The sequence below is a fragment of the Labeo rohita genome, chromosome 20 (assembly GCF_022985175.1).
Source record: "Labeo rohita strain BAU-BD-2019 chromosome 20, IGBB_LRoh.1.0, whole genome shotgun sequence".
In the NCBI taxonomy this organism is placed as follows: Eukaryota; Metazoa; Chordata; class Actinopteri; order Cypriniformes; family Cyprinidae; genus Labeo; species Labeo rohita.
Window position 1 is genome coordinate 29195405 of NC_066888.1, and position 27862 is coordinate 29223266.

The following is a 27862-nucleotide window of genomic DNA, read 5'->3' on the forward strand; positions in this document are numbered from 1 at the left end:
AATATGACTAGGAACTACACTCTCATTCTGGCGTAATATTCAAGGAACTTTGCTGCCATACCATGGGTGCAGCAGGCGCAATGATATTACACAGTGCCTGAAAATCAATGGTAAACGGTCTTAGTACACGATGTAACTACAGAAGAGTCAAGTTTTAAATAGGAAAAATATAAAAACTTTTTGGTCATTTTTGAGCAAGATGCTAACGGTCTAATCAGATTCAATGATCTATGCTAAGCTATGCTAATAGTGCTACCACCAGACCCAGGCGTTTTTCCCGTCCTTAAAGGGGTCATCGGATGCAAAGTTTACTTTTACATGTTGTTTGAACATTAATGTATGTTGGCAGTGTATGTACACTTCTACCCTATAATGATAAAAATCCATGCAGTGGTTTTTAATTAATCTGTAAAAATAATATCCCCTTTTTCAAATCGAGCCATTCTCAGATGCCTGTCGGTGTGGCGTCACACCGACAGAATCCGATCCCACGATAGTTGATTGACATAAGCATCTTACCTCAGACCCACCCTAAATCAGCTGTAACAGTCCGACCTCCATTGTTTCAATGCCGGAGCAGGGATGTAAGTTAGACAAGAATATCTCTGATAGAGCGATTGAGGTGTTGTGTTGTTGGATGTAATAATGAACATAGTGGTCGTCATTTGCTCCCGACATCTGAGCTGATTAAGATGCAGTGGATTACGTTTGTTTGTGAAGGGAATGCACCCCCCGATCTACATATATCCGTCTATGTTCGCGCAGATCATTCGTGATCCAGCTTCACTTACAGCAGAAGTGAGTATAAGGGTTTTTTATAAATTTTTGCAATCACCTTTCCTAATAATGTGCTAGTTAGCAAGTTTAGTGGCTAACAAGCTCGTCACTCCACAGAGAGAAGAGAGGGGTGGGACGAGCAGAGCTCATTAACATTTAAAGCAACCTCAACCAGAACAGAATGATTTTTGCAGAGCTGAATTTGGCAAGGTAAAAAATTATGATGTTATTAAATGTTATTTACACTACCATTGAAAAATTTTAACCAAAGCATGTTATAGACTTTTCATTAAGACCCTAAAGAATCATAACAATTTGTGGAAAATGGGCATCCGATGACCCCTTTAAAACAGGACAGGCCCTAAGTGCATCTGCTCTGTGCGCGTTAGACCATGTGCTTAGATCGTTAAAATAGGGCCCTGTGTGTCCAGTCAGCCTCCTGCTGGTAGATGCTGTAATTATAGCTCAGGTGGAATAGATTTGTTTGGAAGCAAACTAGCACAACAACAATAATAACATGATAAGCACACTAAATGTGGCACTCCAAGGCTTTTTTCCTCTAGATGAACAGAATCAGTTGATCTCCCAGCTGTATGTTCTTCTCCCTTGATGCTGCTGGTATTGGAAAGAGTAAACATGTCTAGTGTATAAAAGGCAGTGTGGGTTATAGCCCATTTCACCTGGTACTTTGGAACCTCCAGGAATGAATATAGATTGTGTTTCAGACGATGAGGAGTTCAGAGCTGTTGGAGAAACAAATAGCATCTTCAGAGGTCTTTATCTGTGGTTTTGCATTTTTATATGAAGGAGGTCAAAGGGAACGATACTCTGTTTGGATGGTTCTTCAAAATACTTCACAATGAATCTAACAGCAGTGAACCAAAGCGATGTCTGTCAGGAGCATGCGTGTCCAGAGAGATCTGTTTCTTTATCTGTCTACGTGATTCTGTATGTGGCCGCAGCAGCTGTGTCTCTTCTGACCGCGTGTGGAAACCTGCTTGTCATCATCTCTGTTAGTCACTTCAAGCAGCTCCACACACCCGCTAACATCCTCATCCTCTCTTTGGCTGTGTCTGATCTCCTGGTTGGAGTTTTTGTGATGCCTCTTTATTTGTCTTGGCTCATTGAATCATGTTGGACTTCTGGACCCGTGATGTGTTCGATTGTCAATTTTGTGAGTTTTCAGGCAACAAGTGTGTCTGTTCACACTGTGGCTCTAATAGCAGTTGATCGGTTTTTAGCTTTAAGTTTTCCTTTTCTTTACTCTAAGAAAATCTCACTCACTGTGATCTGCATAGCAGCTATATTTAACTGGCTGTTTTCACTCTTTTATAACTTCACTATTCTTTTTGTTAATGGAAATTTCACTTATGCCATGTGCCCAGGAGTGTGTGTTTCTAGCATTGATGGAGTTTCATCCCTCATTGATCTCATAATTGTGTTTCTTCTGCCATGTACAATTATTATAATATTATACACTCATGTTTTTGTCATTGCTAAGAAACATGCGACTGCTATACGAGCCCTTCAGGTTCACAACAGCACACAATCCTCCAAAAACAGAGTCAGTGACAAATCAGAGCGAAAAGCTGCGATACAGCTGGGAATTCTGGTCATTGTGTTCCTTCTCTGTTTACTGCCATATTATATTTGTTCTTTAGTGAGTTCATATGACAATGCTGACAGGTTTTATGTCAGACAAGTTGCTGTAATAATTTTCTATCTGAACTCCACTTTTAATTCCATCATTTATGCTTTATTCTATCCATGGTTTCAGAAAAGCTTAAAGTTAATTTTCACATTTAAAGTGTTTAATAAAGACTCATCCCTGATGAATGTGCTGTAAGTGATTGAACACAAATGAATTTTTTTGGTAGCAGAAAAATTGAAAAAATATTTTCTTGTAAAACATACTCCAATAGTTCTTGTTTTTTACAAAACAAAATATATTTTTACAGTAACCCTGATGTGTTTTTTACATTATTTTGTCATATTAAAAATTCTACATTAAAAACAGCTATTGAAAATTTCCTCAATTATTGCAGAGATACAATTAAACACATGCTGACCTTAATATGCTTCAAACGCAGTGTGCTGAAATATACTGAGATTGAGATATAGCCCATCCCTCTGTATTTCATTTCTTTAATACAGTCATAAACTGTTAATGTTTTAGGAAAACCTTACATGTGGATTCGTGTGTGTTAGTGTTCAAACATTGTAGTGTAACTACATGTTATGTGAACACCCAGTCATGCATCATATTATTTCAAGTGTCACAAACACCTTAAACATAATATTGGCCTATTTCATTAAGTCACATTATCATGTTTAAAAGCTCTGTCAGATTCAGAGCTTTTAATATTTCACTTGTTAGAATCATTCAGACTGTCCGACTTACCAGAGTCATATGTTTCTAAATGAAATCAAACTAAAGAGAATCTAAAATTTAAAATAAAAATGAGCCGCATTCACTAATTTTGTATGATTTGCATTTTCATGTGCACAATAAAGTTGTACCACAAAGTTTTAGCTGGTAAGCAGATGCATAAATTTGTTCTTATCCTCTTAATGTTGATGAATCTGGATTATTCTAAATGAGGAAGATTATTGTCTTTTCTGAGGTAAATCACATTACATGACTATTCATGAGCTGTTTTACTGATGGTACAAATGATTCAAAATATATTTAATACTTTTAAAGGAGAAGTCCACTTCCAAAACAAAGTTTCACATATAATGTACTCACCCCCTTGTCCTCCAAGATGTTCATGTCTTTCTTTCTTCAGTGATAAAGAAATTATGTTTTTTGAGGAAAACATTTCAGCGTTTTTCTCCATATAATGGACTGATATGGTGCCCCAATTTTGAACTTCTAAAATGCAGCTTAAATGCAGCTTCCCAAATGTGGTTATTTTCATTAAAAAAAAAATACAATTTAAATACTTTTTAATCTCAAACGCTCATCTTGTCTTGCTCTCCCTGAACTCTGTGTATTCTGACTCAAGACAGTTAGGGTATGTCGAAAAACTGCAATCGTTTTTTCTCCCTCAACTTCAAAAATATTTTTAAAATCATCCTACATCGCTGCAGAAGCGCCGACCCATTTTTTGCAAAGTGAACATGCAAAGAAGACATACCCAGAACAAAAACAGTTCAGGCAGAGTAAGACAAGACAAGTGTTTGACATTAAAAAGTATATAAATTGGATTATGTTTATGAAAATAACTGATTGTTACTCTAGATAAGACCCTTCTTTCTCGGCTGGGATCGTTTGCAACCAAATTTGGGATTGTTTGAAGCTGCATTTAAACTGCATTTTGGACAATGCTGACAGGTTTTATGTCAGACAAGTTGCTGTAATAATTTTCTATCTGAACTCCACTTTTAATTCCATCATTTATGCTTTATTCTATCCATGGTTTCAGAAAAGCTTAAAGTTAATTTTCACATTTAAAGTGTTTAATAAAGACTCATCCCTAATGAATGTGCTGTAAGTGATTGAAAACAAAATGTTTTTCCTTTTCCTGTTGTTTAGTTTTCATATGTACACTGGTGTATAAACACCTGAAATATTGAATTAAATGTGAAATTTTTTGGTAGTAGAAAAATTGAAAAAATATTTTCTTGTAAAACATACTCTAACAGTCTTTGTTTTTTACAAAAAATATATATGTATATATTTTTTTACAGTATCCCTAATGTGTTTTTTACATTATTTTGTCATATTAAAAAATCTACAAAACAGCTATTGAAAATTTCCTTAATTATTGCAGAGATACAATTTATTTAACACATGCTGACCTTCAAACGCAGAGTGCTGAAATATACTGAGACTGAGATATAGCCCATCCCTCTGTATTTCATTACTTTTGTACAGTTATAAACTGTTAATGTATCAGGAAAAACTTATATGTGGAGTTGTGTGTGTTAGTGTTCAAACGTTGTAGTGTAGCTACATGTTATGTGAACATTCAGTCATGCATCATATTATTTCAAGTGTTCACACCTTAAACATAATATTGGCCTATTTCATTAAGTCACATTATCATGTTTAAAAGCTCTGTCAGATTCAGAGCTTTTAATATTTCACTTGTTAGAATCATTCAGACAATCCGACCTACCAGAGTCATATGTTTCTAAATGAAATCAAACTAAAGAGAATCTAAAAGTTAAAATAAAAATGAGCCGCATTCGCTAATTTTGTATGATTTGCATATTCATGTGCACAATAAAGTTGTACCACAAAGTTTTAGCTGGTAAGCAGACGCATAAATTTGTTCTTATCCTCTTAATGTTGATGAATCTGGATTATTCTAAATGAGGGAGCCAGTGGCATAGCAAGTCAGCCCCAGGCCCAAATGCAAAAACATTTGTAGGCTGTACATTTGTAGACAATGTTATAGGCTGATGTATGCTCCAGAGCTCATTATTGTCTTTTCTGAGGTAAATCACATTACATGACTATTCATGAGCTGTTTTACTGATGGAACAAATGATTCAAAATAATATTTAATACTTTTAAAGGAGAAGTCCACTTCCAAAACAAAGATTCACATATAATGTACTCACCCCATTGTCCTCCAAGATGATCATGTCTTTCTTTCTTAAGTCGTAAAGAAATTATGTTTTTTGAGGAAAACAGGATTTTTCTCCATATAATGGACTGATATGGTGCCCAGAGTTTGAACTTCCAAAATGCAGTTTAAATGCGGCTTCAAACAATCCAAAATGCACTTGTAAATGATCCTAGCTAAGGAAAAAGGGTCTTATCTAGTGAAACGATCTGTTGTTTTCATAAAAATAATACAGTTTATATACTTTTTAATTTCAAACCCTCATTTTGTCTTACTCTACCTGGACTGTTTTTTTTCTGGTTCATGACAGTGAGGGTATGTTGAAAAACTGTCCTTTCTCATGTTCTCCCTCAACATCGTCCTATATCGCTGTTTTACCATTTTTGTTGAGGATGTTTGATCTTCTTTGCATGTTCACATTGCAAAGACTGGGTCGGTACTTCTGCAGCGATGTAGGGTGATTTTGAAATTATTTTTGAAGTTGAGGGAGAAAATACAATCAGAGTTTTTCAACATAACTGTCTTGAGGCAGAATACACAGAGTTCAGGCAAAGCAAGACGAGACGAGCGTTTGAGGTTAAAAAGTATTTAAATTGTATTTTTTAAATTAACATAATTGATCGTTTCGCTAGATAAGACCCTTCTTTCTCTGCTTTGATCATTTACAACTACATTTTGGATCATTTGAAGCCACATTTAAACTGCATTTTGGAAGTTCAAACTCGGGGCACCATAGCAGTCCATTATATGGAGAAAAATCCTGAAATGTTTTCCTCAAAAAACACAATTTCTTTACGACTGAAGAAAGACATGAACATCTTGGATGACAAGGGGGTAAGTACATTATCTGTAAATTGTTGTTCTGGAAGTGGACTTCTCCTTTACATCACCATGTTGCCGCTTGATTTTCTACGCATATGCGTGGGTCCACATACAGTACACGTGACACAAATTTTGTCACCAGAATAGTATGTGCGTACTATATGCCCGCCATCTGATTTTTGTAACAGTGTGTACTTTGTAAGCGCAGGTTGCACATGCGCATTGACTTGGTTTTGCACATCAGTTGTTCCACAAGGTGGCAACACTGGTCCAGGTCGCTGTTTCACAGTAGAAAATTAAACTAAAGAGTTGGAACAGCAACAAATAAATGCTTGTGTGAGGGGGTAATGAGAGAGCTGCAACTTTAGTTGAAAAAAATACCAAAATATTTTTATCGGTCATAACTTCTATAGAAAAATAGCTGGACTTAAGACAGCTGGAAAAAGACACTGGACTAAGATGAACCTATTTTGAGCGCACGTGTCAAACAACTGCATTTGCGCAAGTTTTCAAAATGGAGTATACTTTGAAAGGCTATGTGTTCGACTGCACGCATACTAGTGTACATGTACAAAAATGGATGTGATGTACAATATGCACATACTATTCTGTTGACAAAATTTGTGTCACATGCACTGTACACGGACCCTCGCATATGCGTAAAAACCAAACTTTGTCACAAATACATTACTAGTTGCCTCTCTCCTGTTTATGAACCCTCGCCCTCACATCCCATATATTGACAGCTAGTGGTTAAAATGGATACTGCAGTCGAAATTCAAAATATTAGAGAGTTGTTTCTCCAGCCCCTTCCTCCTCAGACTCAACACTCACACGGGTTGCCAGATTGAGGATACGCAACAGGAATGAGCGCAATTGACAATGGAAGGTGACAATGAAAAGTTGATTAACCTTGTTTTAATATTGTGACCCTGGACCACAAAGCTAGTCATAAGGGTCAGATTTTTTATCATCTGAAAGCTGAATAAATAAGCTTTCCATTGATGTATAAAAGAAAAAGCAATAATTTTGACCCATACAATGAATTTTTGACTGTTGCTACAAACTTAGGACTGGTTTTGTGGTCCAGGGTCACATGGTCATAGAGATTTTTAGATGAGGCTTTTTAGGTCAAGTAGAATATAATCTGTGATCTCTGACCCAGTTTGTTTGCTGGCTTCCAGGGCGGCAGTACATTGTGTTTTCCACCAACTGCCAACCTTGGCTGTTGAAATACTGTTGGGTAAACTGGCAGTAGGTGGAATCACACAGACCAAAACAAAAACAAACATTCCGTCAAGGAATACACAGTTCAAAGTAGAATAACTGACTGAAGCATTGTTTCTCACAGAAACAAGTATGTGAATGTAGCATGTTTCCCAAACATCTGCAAACAACAGTATTTTTATGCTTAAGTTAGCATATAAAGATAATGTATTCATATATCAAAGGGAAGTAGGCAACATGGGGATATATGCCTACTTTAGGAGTTTAAAGGCTGGAATTTTTTACTTTAAGTTTTTGATTTCATATAAATTCTACACTGACGCTTTTTTATGAGTTCTGTGTGACACTTTTCTAAATCAGTTGATCTCCCAGCTGTATGTTCTTCTCCCTTGATGCTGCCGGTCTTGGAAAGAGTCAACATGTCAAGTGTATAAAAGGCAGTGTGAGTTGAAGCTCGTCTTTATTGTGGAACTTTAAGGAGTGAAGACTGTATCAGCGGAGCAGATACAAACAGTGTTTTTATCTGTTGTTATGCATATTTTGCACTTGGAACGATACTCTGTTTGGATGGTTCTTCAAAATACTTCACAATGAATCTAACAGCAGTGAACCAAAGCGATGTCTGTCAGGAATATTTGTGTCCAGAGAGATCTGTTTCTTTATCTGTCTATGTGATTCTGTATGTGGCTGCAGCAGCTGTGTCTCTTCTGACTGTGTGTGGAAACCTGCTGGTCATCATCTCTGTTAGTCACTTCAAGCAGCTCCACACACCTGCTAACATCCTCATCCTCTCTTTGGCTGTGTCTGATCTCCTGGTTGGAGTTTTTGTAATGCCACTGCATTTGTCTTGGGTCATTGAATCATGTTGGACTTCTGGACCAGTGATGTGCTCTGCTTTAAAAGTTGTGAATTTTCAAGCAACAAGCGTGTCTGTTCACACTGTGGCTCTTATAGCAGTTGATCGGTTTTTAGCTTTAAGTTCTCCTTTTGTTTACTCTGAGAAAATCTCACCCACTGTGATCTGCATTGCAACTATATTTAACTGGCTGTTTTCACTCTTCTATAACTTCACTCTTCTTTTTGTTAACGGAAACTTCACAGATGTCACATGTCCAGGAATATGTATTGCTATTATAGATGGGGTTTCATCATTTATAGATCTCATAATTGTGTTTCTTATGCCATGTACACTTATTATAATATTATACACTCATGTTTTTGTCATTGCTAAAAAACATGCGACTGCTATTCGAGCCCTTCAGGTTCACAACAGCACACAATCCTCCAAAAACAGAGTCAGTGACAAATCAGAGCGAAAAGCTGCGATACTGCTGGGAATTCTGGTTGTTGTGTTTCTCTTGTGTTTACTGCCATATTATATTTGCTCCTTAGTGATTCCATACAGTGATGATGATTTGTTTCATATCAGAGACGTTACTGTAATGGTTTTCTTCCTGAACTCCACCATTAATCCCATCATTTATGCTTTATTCTATCCCTGGTTTCAGAAAAGCTTAAAATTAATTTTCACATTTAAAGTGTTTAATAAAGACTCATCTCTGATGAATGTGCTGTAACTCCCCAAATATAAAACAGGATGTTTACAATTTTTTTCCTTGATCTTTGCCTATAGGCAAATGCTTTTTCTGCATAATTTCATTTTGTCAAAAATTAAACTTGACTGTGAAGACACGGATATTGTTTTTAATCATGCCAGTATACTGTATAACAATGACATTAAGGGGGAATTTACATGTTATTGATTTTACAAAAATATGATGATATTTGGCCTCAAAAACATAGTTTCTAATTGTAATACATACAGAAATATAAAATATCATGATATAAAATAATACTGGTATTAACATAAATGTTAAATGTGATGTAAATATGTATAATACTTTAAAATAATATTTAGCTTGAGGGATTAATGGCGCAGAGCTTTACACATTATCAAAAGAGCCAAAATTTCACCAGTAGCTCCAACCAAGAAGAGGGCGCCATCTGTTCCTTATATGCCACAAATATGAGTACACTAAAAGCGAGTGGAATATTTCCAGGCTGTGTGATTAATGTCTCTCTCCACTAGGGGGCGCTGGGTGGCCCAAAAAGTTTAATCCTCCTTTGAATCGCATTCAAATCTCAGGACTTTTTTTTTAAATTATAAACCTTCAAATATATTCATTCCAATGTTTGTTATATGGAATAAAATGTGAAATCCACTCCAGGCATCTCTGTAATAAAATAATAATAAAAAAGATGTGTTATCACAAACGACTTGTTCCATCTTGACAGTGCTGAGAAAAATAACAGATACCACGTGACCATATCCCGGCTCATCTCTTCCCCTCCTCATCGAATCAAAACAGTGCTGCTATCAGTTTCTGTTATAAAAGTTATATTTCATTAAAATTTACTGTGGCAATAAGTACTTTAATTCCTATTGTGTTATCCGCTCAGATTTGGCGTCATCTGTGTATTTTATTATTTTGAGCTGCTACATGGAATCATGGGAAATGTAGTTTCAACGTACAGTTGTCCACTGGTAAATAAACGGAATCATGGGAAATGTAGTTTCGACGTACAGTTGTCCACTGGTAAATAAACGGAATCATGGGAAATGTAGTTTCGACGTACAGTTGTCCCCTGGTAAAAGGGTAGTAAGATTTAGAAACAAGACAATTTTTTTTTGAAAGTTGGTTTAAAAAGGGCATTATTTGGGTAAAACAGTTGATTAGTAAGGATGGTAATTTATACAATCATACAGAATTTGTTCATATTCATAACTTTTCAGTTGATCCTATAATATCTGTTGGTTTTACATGCAATCCCCATAGAAATTTTGAGACTATTAGAAGGCAATAGTTATTCTTTACAATCAGTGGAAGAATTTACTTCTTGTGTTAAATTGCAGGGCAAGGATTTTATAAGTTCTGAATGCAATAATATTTTTTTGCATTCTCTGCTTCGATCTAAAGGTGCACTTGCTGTTACTACTCATTGGAATTCTTTATTTGAAAAAACATTTTGATTGGAATAAAATTTGGATGACACCTCATAAGTATCGTATCACAAATAAAGTGAAAGAAGTTTCATATAAAATTTTCCATCGAGTTTACCCTGTTAAATCACTTGTGGTGCAGCGTTTTAAGGTGAACATTGAAGACACCTGTGTTTTTTGTAAAGTTTCCCCTGAAACTCTTAATCACTTATTTTGGGAATGTCCTAAGTCACAAATATTTTGGATAGAACTGAATAATTATATACAACAAAAAGCTATGATTTCTGTGGATCTTGTAGAAGTTGATATTATGCTAAAATGTTTTTCACTTGCAGGTGATAAGAGTTTTATATTTATCCTTGATTTGATTATTATAGTTGCCCGTTACTATATTCATAAAGCCAAATGGAATGATAAATTACCAAATTTTGAACAATTTAAAGTTGATAATAAAATATATTTGGAGACAATAGAAAAAAAGTAAAAATTTAAAAGCAAAAAAGACTATACAGCTGTTTAATAAGTACAAGCTGTTTATATAAAAAGCCTTTTTTTTGTATTATTATTATTATTATTATTCATTTTATGTTTTATTTTTATTTATTTTTTTACTTTTATTAATTTATTGTATTCTTTTATACATGTATATGTGCACTGCCCCTCACATGTAAGGATATATGTGCTCTTGTATGTAAAATATATTTAGAATTGATTTTAAAGTACTTTTACTCATTTATAAATCACTCAATGGCCTAGGACCTAAATACATTGCAGATATGCTCACTGAATATAATTCTAACAGACCACTCAGATCATTAGGACTGAGTCAGTTAGAAATACCAAGGGTTCACACAAAACAAGGGGAATCCGCTTTTAGCTATTATGCTGCCCGCAGTTGGAACCAGCTTCCAGAAGAGATCAAATGTGCTAAAACATTAGCTACATTTAAATCTAGACTCAAAACTCATCTGTTTAGCTGTGCATTTACTGAATGAGCACTGTGCTTCGTCCGAACTGATTGCACTATGTATAATCATTTTCTGTTTTTAACTGTCTTTGATTAAATCAATTTTTAAATCATTTTTAAATCATTATATCAATCAGTTTTTACATTTTTTGTTTTTTTGTTGTTTTTATGATTGTTGTACTTCCTTTTTTGTGATTATTGTTTTTATGATTATTCTACTTCCTTTTATGTAAAGCACTTTGAATTACCTCTGTGTATGAAATGTGCTATATAAATAAACTTGCCTTGCCTAAAATATATTGTTGTATTTGTATGTAGTTGTTTTCGTTAAAGTTCAATAAAAAAAAAAAGGATAGCGAGTATGCTTTGTTCTGCATTAACAGTACACACAATACAATAATCCTTAATTGGCGTCGTTAAGTCTCAAAGAGAAGTATGTTAAGTATTTAAAAAAGTAAATAGTTTCAAACTGGACATTACAATTTCAAATTTATGATCGTTCCTAAATGACTTGACCAAACCACACCCCTATATTAACAGCTATTTATTTCTGTATTCTTTAAATTGTTTTGAAACGTTTTCTGTTAGTTTTACAATGTGCACTGTATCTTGGAAATGCTACAGAAGGGCGCATGACTGACACAACTGCCCTACTGTGAATCTCCGCCCATTTTAGTCCACCGGTTTGTTTATAATTTCTCTTCTAGTTAGTGATTTTACGTCAGGAACTTCATCACGGGGGCGAAACTTTCAACGAATGTTTGAAGAGTTTGTGCTGTGGGAGCCGGAGACTTTATTAAATCCGAGCAGTGGATGGACATACATCAAAGTGTGAGAAGTTTAGGCTTTAAACTCAGATAATATGTTATTAATCTGTCATGGTAAGTACGTATTCAATTAGAGCAGAGGCTGACATGTTATACAGTACAGTACAGTACAGACTGACCGGCGTCTCTTCAGCATGAATGAATGAATCTTTCAGTCTTGGAGAAGTTCTGAACGCGGTTGAGTCGAGTGAAAATGGGCGATGAATCAAAGCCAGTGGACGGAGAGGTGAATGATCATAAATATTTATCAAAAACAGACGCGACTGATGGTGAGGTGACTTTTGAGCACCGCAACGCACCGCCGGAAACGCGTTTATATAAAAAGAGATGGATCATAGTGTTATTATTCAGCTCGTATTCGCTATGCAACTCCTATCAATGGATTCAGTACGGAATCATCAACAATATCTTCATGCGCTTCTACAGCGTGGACTCTTTCACCATTGACTGGATGTCCATGATTTACATGTTGACGTACATTCCGCTAATTTTTCCCGTTTCATGGCTCTTGGATAAAAAAGGGCTGAGGGTCATCGCGCTCGTGGCCGCGGCTTTGAATTGCACGGGCACGTGGATCAAGGTGGCCAGCGCCAGACCTGACCTTTTTCCGGTGACATTTTTGGGTCAGTTCATGTGCTCAGTGGCTCAGGTGTTTATTCTCGGGATGCCCTCTCGCATCGCATCGGTGTGGTTCGGATCGGAAGAAGTGTCCACTGCCTGCTCCATCGGGGTCTTCGGAAATCAGGTGGGTTTTAGTAAAATAATAAAAGCATTGCTCATTTAACTGTACTGTGAAAATTAAAGTCGAAATCAGTGCCTAAAGCCTTGTAAGTAGTGCGCCGACATAAAGCGCTCTTGTGCTACAGGCGTCACGAGTTCGAAACCCGGCTTTCCCGGTCACGCCCGCCCCCACTCTCTCTCTCCCACTTAACATGTCACACTTCACAAAAGTTAAAAAAGAAAGAAATTAAAGTTGAAGCGTGCCATTTGTGCCACTAGCAGCATTAAACATAATTGCAAAAATAATAATGATTGTTTTCACACAGGTACCCTGAACACACCCCATTTGCTATTGTCCCCAGTTGCTCTTCATTCCTCGAGCCAGTGTTTGCTTAAAGTTGAAATTTCATTCCAGTCTAAGTTGCTGCTTTTTTTTTAACAAGATTATAAGACTACCTAGAGAGTATGTGATTTTATGCAAGTTTTATACAGTTAGTAATATATTTTTTTGTAAATTTAGAATACGTACATCTTAATTTGTTCGTGGTAATGTTTGTATGCAGATTTAATGCACATATTTATGCAGACACACATGAGACTACTGGTCTTATTCAGTACATTTTAACTAATTCATTTTGTGATTTATTTAGTCATATATGGGCTACTCTACAGAATTGGTCTAAACTGCTGTCTCACAACCAAAAACACATTTAAGAAGTATTTAAATTTTTGATATTCACGAAGATCCTTCTATTATCTATTGAAAACCACATTAATATTTAAAATATTAGAAAGCTTAATATAAAGTCATCATTTATTAAGTACTTTCAGTTGGGAGGTGGCTGTTCCGAACCCTAACCCCTAAATTTTAACTTACGAAAATGATATTGAAGTAATTTTTGTATTTTTTCCATTGTTGTTTTTAAAAACATCTTTTTATATTAAAATAAATATATATATATATTGTTAATGTTCTGTGTAAATTTTTCTGTGTAAAAAAAAATGTGTCCCAAATTTTCATGTCACTAACAAAGTAGTGTATGTTGTGTTCAAAATTCTGAAAAATCTGTGTAACTTTAAGGAACGTTACCACCGAACACCTTTTCTCTGCAATTAAGCACACTTTTTTTAGGAGTTGTTCCATAACATTTAGTTTTTGTATGTGTACAACTGTTCAGAACTGTGCTTAGCTATAGCTAGGCACTGGCAGGTTAGCATCTTTGAGCTAGGTTCAAAAGTAGCTAAAATTGTCACTACCAAAACAGTCACTACCGAAACATGTGGTGATGTTTCAGTAGTGACATCATTGTTTTTCTTGGGTGTTATACCATAAAATTGTCACTACCGTAACAGTCACGACCGAAACATGTCATCAGTGTTTCAGTACAGTGACAAAAGGGAACACATAATCCTATGTTTGTGGGAAATAAACAAACTTTTAGTACAGTTATGAAAATTTTTAGTATTCTAGTTTAGTATGTGGGTTAAAATTCTGTAATGTGATATGGTCGCTACCAAAACTTTACTGTCACTACTAAAAATGTGCTGTCACTACTTAAACATGGGATGTTTTTTGTTAAAAATAAAGTATACTGAATTATCAATCATTATAGTGTTTGGCTCAGTGTATATTCAAACTAATGAATGTTTAAGTTTGAAATCAATATGATAATCTTTTTGCCTTTTGCAAAGAAAATTTGAATTCAAAATACAACAAATCTCATAACTCACACTTAAAGTATTGTTAAAATTGTAATGGTTATTGATTTACCTCTGACTTTTTTAATAAAATAGAAAAAATATATATTTACAAGGAAGATGTAAACAAAATCTTTCTAGGTAAATATAACCCTACTTTTTAAATGATGTATTACTAAGTTTCGGTACTGACAAATTTTGGGAGAGGACAAATATTCCAAAACATTCTGAAAATACAATATGAGAATTAACTGCAAAATTACTATAACTGTGTATCTTGGATATTATACAATTTGCATACATACAAAATTTTTGGAAAACTCTGACTTAGAACCAATTCTGTTGAATGGCCCATATATATTTCTGGAACCCCTGTTTTAGGCCAACAAAAATGGAGAACAAGTGCAAGGTGAAACATTGTTGTTCATAAATACCAGTGATGTTTTAATGTGGAACCACATAATTAAGTATGAAGTTGAACAGGCCGTTTAGTTCCCAAATCTATAGTCACGGTATACTGATTCACAACAGAGAAAACTAGGGAGTGGATTCAAACAAAGCATGTGCAGTTTTAAAAACACAGCTATGTTTGAAACCAAACCCAGCTGGTAATGTCACATTCATGTAGTTAATGTAACCTCAGAAGTATTTGTTTTTCTTCAGCTGGGGATCGCCATAGGGTTCCTTGTTCCGCCAATACTGGTTCCAAATGTGGAAGATCTGGACGAGTTAGCAGCTCACATCAGAGTCATGTTCTACATCACGGCGGGTGTGGCCACGTTCCTGTTTATATTGGTCGTCATTGGTATGTGCAAACATCAGTTATACTATTTCGTTCCAAAAGATGCAACTTAATTAAGATGCCTTATATGATGTCCAAATTATTGCACGTCTTTCACAGAGATAACAGTTTATCATGTTATACTGACAGCATGCTTAAATCAAAATGATTGTGAGTCTGTTTATGTGGCACAGGGAATTGCTGCCTATGTAGAGAGTTTAAATTATCCAGAGGTTCAGTGAATATTAGGATGCTATCTTAAAAGGCTGTTATTTTATTAGTCTGCTTGTACAAGTGTAAATGGAGTTACAAATAGAGTTAGTGCTGATGATTATCTCAACTTTAGCCCAAATGACAGAAGGGGAAATTACTTTTTTTCTGTCAGTTTCAACCCGTGTGCTCTCTTCCTTTTTACGTTTTATATATTCTTTGTTTCAGCCTTTTAAATGCTGAGCCGCTCATTTTTATCTTGACAAGGCCGCAAAACAGCCGGTCATATTCAGAGCAACACTCAGGTGCGGTCAGTTCTGTTCTTACAAGCAAAAAATGCCTGTCTAGACAATTAAAAGAAGTAAATCACAAGACAGTTTAAAGTCTTAAAGGGACAGGGACTGTTTTTCTAAACATTTATGCCGTTTTCTTCCATTGAAAATAAAAGGACTTGTTTTGGAAAAACATATGACCTGTCAAGTACTAAAATGTTCAATAAAAGCAACGTGACAGTTGTACACTGTATTTACAGTCTGTCAGTCATAGTCATGTGTTCTACTTTTATAATGCTTTATGTAATTGAGTTCCCTTCTCTATTTGCTTTCATTGAATAGCAGTGGTTTTCTGCTAAACAACACCTTATTTGTTCAGTGCAATAATGAAAGTCATGTTGGTGAGTTAAATGATGACAATTTTAATTTTTGGGTGAATTGTTCTAGTAATTTCCATTGAGAGAACTAGTTTAGCTGCTCTGTTATGTCATCTTAGTAAACAAGCACAACAAGCTTCTGTGGTGTTTCTGTCTAATAGCTCTCCAATTTAAATCCTGCTGCAGAGTTTTTAATATCTAGTGTGTGTTTGATAAAGCAAATGTCATAGAGTTCAGTCACCTGCAGTTTTGGGGACAGCAGGCTAAATTTTTACTCAAACACAAACATTCACAGATGTCAAAACATTCAATTCAAGCAGATTTTCAATCCAAATGCACCTCTTGGATTAAACACACAGACACAATTGGCTTTTATTTGACATATTACCAAAACCTCGCCATCTTGTGTGTGGTTTTTTTTTTTTTTTTTTTTTTTTAACAATGCATTCTCAGATTGCCTTAATCAAATGTACATTTGATGCTGTCTTAAATTACGCACTTTGAGAGAACAAAAGTAAGAGCTCCAACCCATGTTCTTAATTAAAGTCAGTGAATTGACTTGCACCTGAACTTGAAGGGGATTCAGTTTTCTTTTTATTTGTAATATACTGTCTCAGTCTAAATTACATTCACACTGGTGTTTTAGGAAGCCAAACAAATTAGAATATAATAATGATAACAACAACGACAGTAATAGCCATTTATTGTACAACAGTTGCACTCCAAAAAAAAAAGAAAATGAATATATTATTTTTGCTTCACACTACAGTATAGTACTTCTTTCTACTCTTGAAAGAGATATTTTGAATTTGGGCTGTAGTAACATTACCTATTTACACCGCTAGCTGTCAGCAATTAATGCTGCATTTTTTTGTTTTGTTTTGTTTTTAATGCTTTATTAAAAACAAATAGCATGTACAATGCCATATCTCACTGTATAACAAAACACATTTCACATGCCTTAGAGTGAAGGAACAAGAAAAGGAAAACAAAACAAAAAAACAAGAAGAGTACATAAGTTTACAGACAAATATATTTTACACAAATACTTACATTTACATATCATATTACAATGAAATGTTAGTACAGAAATATACTTTGCAGGTAAGCACCATTAAATGACTTTATTTTATGTGAAAATGTTAAGGGAGGAGCATATATTAATCGTTTTAACCGCTTTACTATTTTTAGATTTTGACATCACATCAATATACATTTTAATCTGATTTTCAAGGACTATAAAAAGAGGTTTGCGCTTTGTAAACTTGCATTTATGAATGTGAAATTTACATAAAAATAAAATAAAATTGATAATAAAACAAACATCCTTTAAAGAGATATTGATAATATCGTTACATCCATTTTAACCAGCCTAGTCAAAGGATATTGTGGTATTTTAGTGTTATTTACACACTATTGTCCTGTTTATTATTTTAATTTTCGTTTAACATTGAATAATTTCATAATTTCATTTAATCATTTAAAATTTTGTATGCATCATTTTAAATTATTTTTTAATATGTATCCATATTTTGCTTTAATTTAAGTTTTCAGTTTCAGTCATTTTAGTACTTCAACTTATTTATTTTAGTTAGTTGCCAAAGCAACATTTCTTGTTTTCATTTAAATTGAAATTAATTTAATTTCAGCTTTATTCCAGTTAAAACAGAACAAAGGAAAATAAAAACTGTCAGCTCACCATGAACAGAGCTGTCTAGTTAAACCATAAAGCTGAACTCAGGTCATCGTTGATCATCGCTAGACTGAAACACTCCTTAAATACACAAAACATTAGACTTTATAGACCTATTGCTTCTTAAGTAAAGAAAACGCTGGCCTAATTCAAACAACCAGTTCTTTATGTACCCTTGCATCGCAAACAAGCAGAGAACTGCAAACTGTACGCTGTAATCCATTTTATTACGTTTTACCGATTCTGTGGTTCATTCACAAGCTCTTTTTCGTACTCTTTGTTGGTTTTCTGTGACATACCTGACTTGTGATTGGACGTGTTTGTGTTTTTATGTTCTCGTCAGTGTTTCAGGAACGTCCGGAGCTCCCCCCAACCCACGCTCAGGCCGCGGCTCGACGGATCTCTCCGGAGAGCTACTCGTATACGGCATCCATCCTCAGGCTGCTCCGCAACAAAGCCTTCATCCTCCTTGTCATCACTTATGGTGAATGTCTTACTCTGTGCACAACAGATGCATTCAGGACCTCAAACTGGGGTTCATTATGCTTGCTGCCATTTAAACACACAGTCGTAGTTTGTTACTGGGCACATTAGCATGAATAGTTCTATAGTCAGTGGTGTTTGTTAATGTAAGCATGAATGTTACTGCTCATACTTGGGGTTTGTGATCTGAACAAGCTCCTAACCCTAAATATTAAAGTTTGGCACATAACTTGTCCTGCTACAGACATGAATGATTCCTCAGATCACAGATGTGCTGCTACTACAGTCATAGGCACATTGTGCACTATAAAAATGGTCAAAAACGTACACGCACACACACACACAAAACACAATCAAGATAGAAATTAATACTTTTATTTAGCAAGGATGCTTGAAATTGATCAAAAGTAATGATAAAGACATTTAGAATGTTACAAAATATTTCTATTTCAGATAAATGAACATTCTATTCATCAAAGAAACCTGAAAAAAATTATACTCCGCTGTTTTCAACATGATAATAATAAATGTTTTTCAGCAGCAAATCAGAATATTAGAATGATTTCTGAAGGATCATGTGACTGGAGTAATGATGCTAAAAATGTAGCTTTGAAATCCCAGGAATAAATTACATTTTAAAATATATTAAAATAGAAAACAGTTATTTTAAATAGTAAAAATATTTCAAAATGTTACTATTTTTGCTGTACTTTGAATCAAATAAATGCAGGCTTGATGAGCAGAAGAGACTTCTTTAAAAAACATAAAAAATCTTACTGTTCAAAAACTTTTGACTGGTAGTGTATATATTATATTATAGAATATGTTGAATATTCTAAAATATTGTAAGCAGGGTGCTGGTGCCAGAAAGGAAGTTACAGGCCTGAAAAACTGCCTTTGCACCAGTATACTTGCTATTCAAAAAACAGGAAGTCAAATTGCATAGCAGCTTCAGCTATGTTAGTCATATTATTTACATCATATTTGAATATATTTATTTTAGTTATTTATACGTACAGTGCCATTCAAAAGCTTGGGTTTAGTAAGAGTTCATTTGATTTTTTATTAATTAATAATTTTATTTATCAAGGATGCATTAAATTGCAGTAAAAATTACAGTAAAGACAGTTATGATGTTACAAAAGATTTTCATTTAAACTCCCATTTCATTTCATAAAATCCCATTCATCAAACCTGGAAAAAAAAAATCAAGATTTTCACAAAAATATAAAACAACTGTTTTCAACATTGATGATAATAAATGTTTCTTGAGCAGCAAATCAGCATATTAGAAGGATCATGTGATGCTGAAGATTGGAATAATGATGCTGAAAATTTAGCTTTACATCACAGCAACAAATTACATTTTACAATATATTTAAATAAAAAACAGTTATTTCATTATTTCACATTACTGCTGTTTTTACTGTATTTTTGAGCAAATAAATGAAGCCTTGAGAGCATAAAAACATTACATCTTAAATGTTAGTGCATATACCTAGCTTGTGATGGCATGATTCTGCAAGTAAATGGAAAATGACTTTTTCTTCAAAATAATAAATAAGTAAATAAAAACAAGTACAAAACAGAAAAAGTCATACCTTGACTGGCGTGAATTACATTAACACTGAGTACACATCTGTGCAACACTTGCATGGGAAGCTTGTAGCTACATTTAACCTGGCTGAGCATTGGCAAAAATAATCCTGCAGGAATGCAGAGCTCTTTATATCTTTACAGCTGCTTCAGAAATGTGAAGACATTTACTGCTTACTATTGTAGATACATACCAAATCAGCTGTTTGCCAGGCTACTTTTTTTCGGCAGGCAAGTTTATGCTTTTAGCATGATTCTGTTTTTGATTTCATCTATTTTGTTTTCATCAGGGCTGAATGTTGGCTGTTTCTATGCTGTCAGTACGCTGCTTAACCGAATGATCATTGAACACTATCCTGTAAGTCCGTCCCACCTATCTCCTGTGCAGCCAATCACAAGAGCCCCTGACCTACACTCAATTTACATAAGCCACTATCATTTTTTTTTTTTAGCATTCTTGTTGGGTTTCATTACTTATTTTATTTGATTATCCAGAAAAACCGATCTTAGTCTGACATGCTGTGGTAAAACAGAGAATGCATGTGTAACTTTGCTCTTCTTTGAACAGGGAGAGGAGGTGAACGCCGGCAGGATCGGCCTCACCATCGTAATCGCCGGCATGGTTGGTTCCCTCATCTGTGGGATCTGGTTAGACCGATCTAAGACGTACAAGTAAGAGGCTGGACTTTAATCTTGAAATGTCCTTCAGACAGCGACAGTGCTTGATAAACATTTGTCTCCATTCCTCCTTGAAGATAAGTGTGTTATTGAGTCCTTCCCCCCCATGAGTCTGTTCATATGCTCTGGTTTAGTGTGTTTGTCCAGGTGTTTGAATCTCTGACCCATGAACTTAGACCTTGGTGACCCTGTGATCTTTGTTTAAGTGTATTTGACCTGTCACAGCATGCCTCTGGGACATTGTGATGTTTCTTTTGTTCAGCAGAATGAAGGACAAAATGTTTTTAAGTGTAAAAACTTACCTTAAAACTTTCCACACACAAAACTGCACTGAAATGACAAATTAATAATATAACCATGGGTTTTTCTTTAACTTCAGACAATGATATTTACTTTTGCTACTTTCCAAATACTTTTTATGTATATATTTATGTTTAAATTTCTATTAAAAGAGTCTAATGCTCACCAAAGCTGCATTTATTTGATAAAAAAAAACAGTAAAATCTGTAATATTGTAAAATATTATTGCAAATTAAAATAACTGTGTTCTACTTGAATATATTTTAAAAAATAATTTATTTATGTGCTGCAAAGCTGAATTTTCAGCATCATTGCTCCAGTCTTAAGAGTCACATGATCCCTCAGAAATCATTCTAATATGCTGATTGGCTGCTCAATAAACATTTATTTTTGCAAAAACTGATACATTTTATTTTTCAGGATTCTGTGACGAATAGAAAGTTCAAAAGAACAACATTTATTTCAATAGAAATCTTTTAAAACATTATAAATGTCTTTTAATAAATACAATATAAGTATTAATTTTACTTAAAAAAAATATAGACCCCAAACTTTTAAATGGTTTTGTTGATTTTATTGTTTTTCCCCTTGTCCTGAATCCTGATGTTAAGTCTTAAAAATGTCCATGCTAAAATATTTCATTTTTAGAACCAATAATCAAAACAAAAAGTAAAGCACTCATAAATCAATACAACATTTATGATATGAAAATGATTAATATATTTTGTTATACAAATTGCAATTATCCAACAGTTGTGCCGTTGTTTCCACCAAAACCAACAATGTTTCCAAAAAGGTGATGAAACATCCGGATATACATGTTAGATTCAGACTTAGCAGATGCTGTTTTACAAAATCAGCTAAAATATTATTTCTAGATCTACATTTACACTGCTGTTCAGAAGTTTGGGATCAGTAAGATTTTTAATTCTTTTAAAGTATTCTCTTCTGCTCATCAAGGCTGCATTTGCTTGATTAAAAATACAGAAAAAAAACAGTAATTATTTAAATGTAATTACAGTTTTAAATAATGGTTTTCTATTTTAATATATTTTAAAATATATTTTATTCCTGTGATGCAAAGGTGAATTTTCAGCATCATTACTTCGGTCTTCAGTGTCACATGATCCTTCAGAAATCATTCTAATAGGCTGATTTATTACTTTTATTATCAGTGTTGGAAACAGTTAATATTGTTTTGGAACCGGTGATTCTTTTTTCAGGATTTTTTGATGAATAAAAAGTTAAAAAGAACAGCATTTATTCAAAATGGAAATAGTTTCTAATAAAATATGTCTTTGCTATCACTTTTTATCAATTTAACACATCCTTGGTGAATAAAAGTATTAATTTCTTTCACAAAAAAGGAATAATAAAAATTTACGGACCACAAACTTTTAAATGGCAGTTTATTTTGTTACAAAAGATTTCAATTTTAAATAAATTCATTTTCCTGTAAAAAAGTATGACAGGTTCAGACAAAATATTAAACAGTGCAAATATTTCAGCATAATCAGCATATTAAAATGATTTCTAAAGGATCATGTGACACTTTAGACTGGAGTAATGATGCTGAAAATTCAGCTTTGCATCACAGGAATAAATTACATTTTAATATATATTCATATAGAAAGCATTTATTTACACTAAAATAAATATTTCACAATATTACTGTTTTTTTCTGGATTTTTGATCAAATAAATGCAGCCTTGTTGAGCATAAGAAACGTCTTTATAAACATTAACAATCTTACTGATCCCAAACTTTTAAATGGCAGTGTATTCGCAGCTGCTATGAATGATATAATCAAACTCATTTGTCCAATCATACTTAGATTTACCTGTTGGATCTTGATGAAAGATTTAATCTGTCCCATGTCTCTCTTATGTCATGTCTCCACAGACAAACGACTCTAGCCGTGTATCTGATGTCGCTTGTGGGTATGGTGATTTATGCTTTTACCTTGGATCTGGGTCACCTGTGGGTGGTCTTCATCACAGCAGGAGCCCTCGGGTACTAGAAGATTTCAAATGAAAAACATCTTTTATTTTTTGTTGTTATTGCTTGTTTCTGTTTTGTTTTGTAATATTTGTGTTACAATAAAAACATCTCTCTCTTTCTATATATACATATATATGTATATTTGTGCGTTACTTGCACAGGTTCTTCATGACGGGTTACCTTCCCCTCGGTTTTGAGTTTGCTGTCGAACTGACTTACCCAGAGTCTGAGGGGACGTCTTCAGGGCTTCTGAACTGTTCTGCACAGGTTTGTGTGATATAACAATGATGTTATTTATTAGAGTTGTGTCGTATTTTATATTGAGTTACCAGCAATCTTAATGACTGTGATTTCTTACTGCAGGTATTTGGGATCATATTTACGATCTGTCAGGGGAAAATCATGGACTCGTTTAACACTCTGGCTGGAAATCTGTTCCTGTGTGCCTTCCTGCTGATAGGAACCTTCATTACAGGTGCAGATCATTCAATACTCATCTACCTGACTAGTGAAACGTTTTTTATTTTTTTTTACTCTGGTGCTACTCTTGCTGTAGTGACTTTTGAATGTTTTGCTTCCAGGTGATGGTAATGCTTCTTGGAAAGCATATTAAAATTCATGTGACATTATGAAAGCTCATGTTTCAGTTAATGTATGAGCTATTAAACACAGGAAAAACACAGGGTTGTCTAAATATTGAAGAAGCAACATTGCTTTTGGACAGTTACAGCCAAAATCTTTCAGGGTCCAAACATAGAGCTGGTTGTGATTTCTGTATCTCTTCAAATTAGAAATGTTTGTTTTTTTGTTTGCTTTTTTAGCAAATGGTTAGCTGTGTTGTCAGGACCAGCGTGTTTTGCATCAATGCTAGGTTGGGGCAAGTTGGCACGTGGTTTAAATGTTATAAACTTGTATCATTTGTTAATTACAATAATAATGTTGGCTGCTGGTTTTTAAGTAGTTGTTATGAGTAATTTAAATACTTCCTAGTTAATATTCAACTAATTTTCCAGGCAATAAAAGTTCATGTAGAGTAATTATATAGTCCTTTATATAACATTTATGCATAGAAGTACAAAGTTTAATTACTTTTAATCTTTGTTTCTTTTTTAACAGCAACTTGCATCTCAAAAGTCCAATCAGAATGATCTTCCACATTTTTGTTATTACTTTTTGTTTTATTTTTATAATAATTTAGTATTATTTTTGTAATAATAATCATGACTATTATTATTAATATTTATAATATTATTATTTTGCCTAAAGAACATAAAATCCATTTTAGGGTGAATATTTCTTGCATTATTTAAATATCACAATTTTTATTGCATTTTTAAGGGAGCAATATTTTACTGTAATAAAATAGTAATTTTAAAATGCATAAAAATAGACTTCATATAATAAATAAATAATTATTTATTTATGTATTTATTTATTTTGGTTTTCCGGATGAAATACGACCTGGAAATCCATTTTATATTCCTAATTAAAATACTGATTAAACAGATTAAATCTTACGGTTTGCATCATGCATTTTGCATGAATGTTAATAAGCTGTAATAATGTGCATCTCATTCCATTTCTCTTCTTTATCTCAGCCTGTATTAAGTCGGATCTGCGCAGACAGTTGGCAAACCAGCAAGCACTGGCAGCTGTAAGTATCAAACCAAACTTATCAGCAAAACAGTTATGCAATTACACTTTACAATTACGCTTTACACATTACATGCAATATATTGGTGATAAAAAGCAGATAACAGTTTACATAACCATCCTATTCAGGAATAAATTCATGTTTTGTGTTTTCTGCGAGTGTGTTTGATGTTTGTCAGATTGATGCAGCAGAAATCTTTTTATGCCCACTAACATGTACTACAGATACTAGAAAAAATGACATGTTGTTTCTGTCTCATGTTTCTGTATTATTATACTTTAACCTGAACTCCAGTGTTCATTCAAAGGTGCTTTTGGTTTGATAGCTGTTGTTTCAAACGTCCACAGCAGGAACGTGACCGCGTTCCTGCAGATTCTCAAGGGTCTCCGGCCTCGAGCAGCTCCTGTGGCGCTTTTGAACTTTTTCTTGTGTTGACATTCCAGCGCTGTGATTGGATAACACACGGGAAATGCTCTGAGATTCACAGCAGCTCTATAAACACATTTCATCCTGTTCTTCACCATCACTCCTACTCCTCTTTACACGCGATGTCATGTTTTCTTGATCCACGCATCCCATTCATACACCCTTTCCAATTTCCCACAATCCTGGCTTTGTTTTTCCGCTTCTACACTATCATTCCAAAGTGTGTAGTTGGTATGATTTTCTAAATGGTTTGGAAAGAAGTCACTTATGCTCGCCAAAGCTGCATTTATTTGATCAAAAATAGACTAAAAAAGGTAATATTGTGAAATATTATTACAATTTAAAATGACTGTTTTCTGTTGTAATATATTTTAATATGCTGAATTTTCAGCATCATTACTCTGGTCTTCAGTGTCACATGGTCCTTTTGTAAAAGTTGAAAATAGAAACATTCTCACATTCTTAATGTCTTTACTGATACTTTTTTTTTAAAGGAATTAAATTAAATCTTTGCTGCATAAAAGTATTAATTTCTTTAAAAAAATTAAAAATGGAACTTTTTCCATTTCTTTTTCATTTATCCTGTTCTTCCTTTCTATTTATTTGAAAATAGAAACATTGTAACATTCTTGATGTCTTTATTCTTAATTTTTAATCCATTTAAATGCATTCTTTCTGCATAAAAGTATTAATTTCTTTAAAAAACTTAAAATTTGTACCCGTGCCATTCCTCGTTTCTATTTATCCTGCTCTCCCTTTCCATTTATTTGAAAATAGAAACATTCTAACCTTTGAAAATAGAAACATTCTAACATTCTTAATGCCTTTACTATTACTTTTTAATCCATTTAAATGCACCCTTGATGCATAAAAGTATTAATTTCTTTCAAAAACATAAAGAATTGTACATTTGCCATTCCTGTTTTGCATTAATCTGCTGCTCCCTTTCCATTTATTTGAAAACAGAAACATTCTAACATTTGAAAATTGAAACATTGGAACATTCTAAATGTCTTTACTGTTACTTTTTGATCCATTTAAATGCATCCTTGCTGCATAAAATTATTCATTTCTTTAAAAAACATAAAATTGTACTCTTTCCATTTCTCTTTTCTATTTATCCTGCTCTCGCCTTTCCATTTATTTGAAAATAGAAACATTTTAACATTTGAAAATAGAAACATTGTAACATTCTTAAAGTCTTTGCTGTTACTTTTTGATCCATTTAAATGCATCCTTGCTGCATAAAAGTATTCATTTCTTTCAAAAATGTAAAAATTGTACATTTGCCATTCCTCTTTTTCATTTATCCTGCTCTCCCTTTCCATTTATTTGAAAATCAAAGACTTAAAAACTTTACTTTTCCTCTTTTTCCATTTATCCTGTTCTCCCTTTCTATTTTTTCACTTATCCCATTCTTTGTACCATTCCTCTGATCATCTCATGCTCTGCTACAGTTTCCTTTCTCTCTAAATCCATTCACGTTCACAGATCAGTGTGTGTGTGTGTGTGTGTGTGTGTGTCTACAGGCAGCGTTGGGCAGGTCAGACGTTCAGGATCACAGTGGGACGTCTCTCCTTCCCTCCACACACATGTGATCAATCAATCACTGCCTGATTTTATTGCTCACTGTAGTTCAGGTATGGGTAGCACACGTGATCAGACCCTACTGATTCACACTCTAAGACTTCAATTATCGCTTATAAAATGATTCACATGTGCTTTTGATTCTCTCTCAGAATCCAGTCTTCATATTTTTTTGCCTGCTCTATCTAAATGCTTCACACTTGAGCTTTGAGTGAGTGTACATTGTGGTTTGGTTGCTCGGTGTGCACTAACATTTAACCTTCGTTTAATCCACTAACATACTGCTTCCAGAGGGTGTGTGCATGAAAGTGGTTTGTGGCCAACAGGGGGCGCCGTTTTACTGTCATATCTGTTACTAATGATGTGTTTTGTAATTGCAGGTCCATGTGGAAGCATCACCAGCACAAACTTTTGAAGCCAAACTCTAATGTGATCATGGGAAGGATCGTGTCGCATGTCTGTTTTCTAGCGTTTGTAACCGTCCTTGAATTTTGTTTTATTTTTCCTTTGCCTTTGGGACTTTTAAATCATATTGTATTGTGTGTGTGTGTGTGTGTGTGTGTGTGTGTGTGTGCGCGCGCGCGTGTTTGTGTGTGTGTGTTCATTTGAATTGTCGAGTGTTTATAACGGCGAGGGATTGATCAGGTATTTGTTTGTATGGTGTGATCATTTGCGTTTACTTGATCCCTAATCATCTCATATAGGATATATTCTAATTTTTAACAAGTTTGTCAATTGATGATTTAAATTATTAATGTTAACACAAAGTCTCGATTTTTTTTTTTATTGAAACCCATAAGAATGTGGAGCGTTTTAGTATTGTTTGAACTCAATAGAAACCAACCCTCAACACCGTTAAATATGCTGCCCTGGTTTCAATATAAGCTTTTAATATAAGTACTGAATTGCTGTTTCTCTATTTTTATACAGTTGTTTTATTTTTTTACCCTAATTAAAGTTATAAAATGACCTTCTGAACAAATTGTAATAAATAAAACAAATCTAACATCTAAAGCACTGTTATATTATTTTATGTTTTTAGTATTATTATCTGCCTACTGTACCTGACACTAAAAATACAATAATATGATTAACATTAATCATAAATTGTATTTTGATTTTCATGAGATCTATATTCTCATGAAATTACATAATAAAGTATAATGAAGTAAAATTACAATTAAATAA

The 27862-nt window shown here is 33.9% G+C and overlaps 3 protein-coding genes and 1 pseudogene across 6 annotated transcripts; all 4 read left to right on the plus strand.

Moving 5' to 3' along the window:
* The window catches only part of LOC127182552 (trace amine-associated receptor 13c-like), a 19365-nt pseudogene extending 18021 nt beyond the window's left edge, over positions 1-1344 (plus strand).
* A 292-nt stretch (positions 1345-1636) lies between these two features.
* On the plus strand, positions 1637-2623 carry LOC127183346 (trace amine-associated receptor 13c-like). Its single transcript, XM_051139330.1, has one exon. The coding sequence runs from the start codon at positions 1637-1639 to the stop codon at positions 2621-2623; it is 987 nt and encodes a 328-aa protein (XP_050995287.1).
* A 5370-nt stretch (positions 2624-7993) lies between these two features.
* Positions 7994-8980, plus strand: LOC127182887 (trace amine-associated receptor 13c-like). The gene has a single exon (XM_051138577.1). It carries the CDS (start codon positions 7994-7996, stop codon positions 8978-8980), a length of 987 nt encoding a protein of 328 aa, XP_050994534.1.
* A 3117-nt stretch (positions 8981-12097) lies between these two features.
* Positions 12098-27682, plus strand: flvcr2b (FLVCR heme transporter 2b). 4 transcript variants are annotated; one of them, XM_051138574.1, is made up of 11 exons: positions 12098-12943; positions 15280-15421; positions 18293-18433; positions 20319-20386; positions 20597-20700; positions 22909-23019; positions 23169-23274; positions 23371-23482; positions 24606-24661; positions 26617-26727; positions 27055-27682. In XM_051138574.1, exons 1-10 carry the CDS (start codon positions 12392-12394, stop codon positions 26683-26685), a joined length of 1461 nt encoding a protein of 486 aa, XP_050994531.1. In that variant the 5' UTR covers positions 12098-12391; the 3' UTR covers positions 26686-26727; positions 27055-27682. The 4 variants fall into 4 exon arrangements, with proteins under 4 accessions (XP_050994531.1, XP_050994532.1, XP_050994533.1 ...); XM_051138575.1 differs by having other exon boundaries at positions 26617-27682; XM_051138576.1 differs by lacking the exon at positions 26617-26727.
* Positions 27683-27862: the final 180 nt, after the last annotated feature.

Excerpts from the sequence above, each read along its gene's own strand:
- LOC127183346 (XM_051139330.1), top strand. The coding sequence starts at position 1,637 with ATGAATCTAACAGCAGTGAACCAAAGCGATGTCTGTCAGGAGCATGCG.
- LOC127182887 (XM_051138577.1), top strand. The coding sequence starts at position 7,994 with ATGAATCTAACAGCAGTGAACCAAAGCGATGTCTGTCAGGAATATTTG.
- flvcr2b (XM_051138573.1), top strand. The coding sequence starts at position 12,392 with ATGGGCGATGAATCAAAGCCAGTGGACGGAGAGGTGAATGATCATAAA. Across the intron at positions 12,944-15,279 it reads TCGGGGTCTTCGGAAATCAG|CTGGGGATCGCCATAGGGTT; the intron begins GTGGGTTTTAGT and ends GTTTTTCTTCAG. Across the intron at positions 20,701-22,908 it reads GACCGATCTAAGACGTACAA|ACAAACGACTCTAGCCGTGT; the intron begins GTAAGAGGCTGG and ends ATGTCTCCACAG.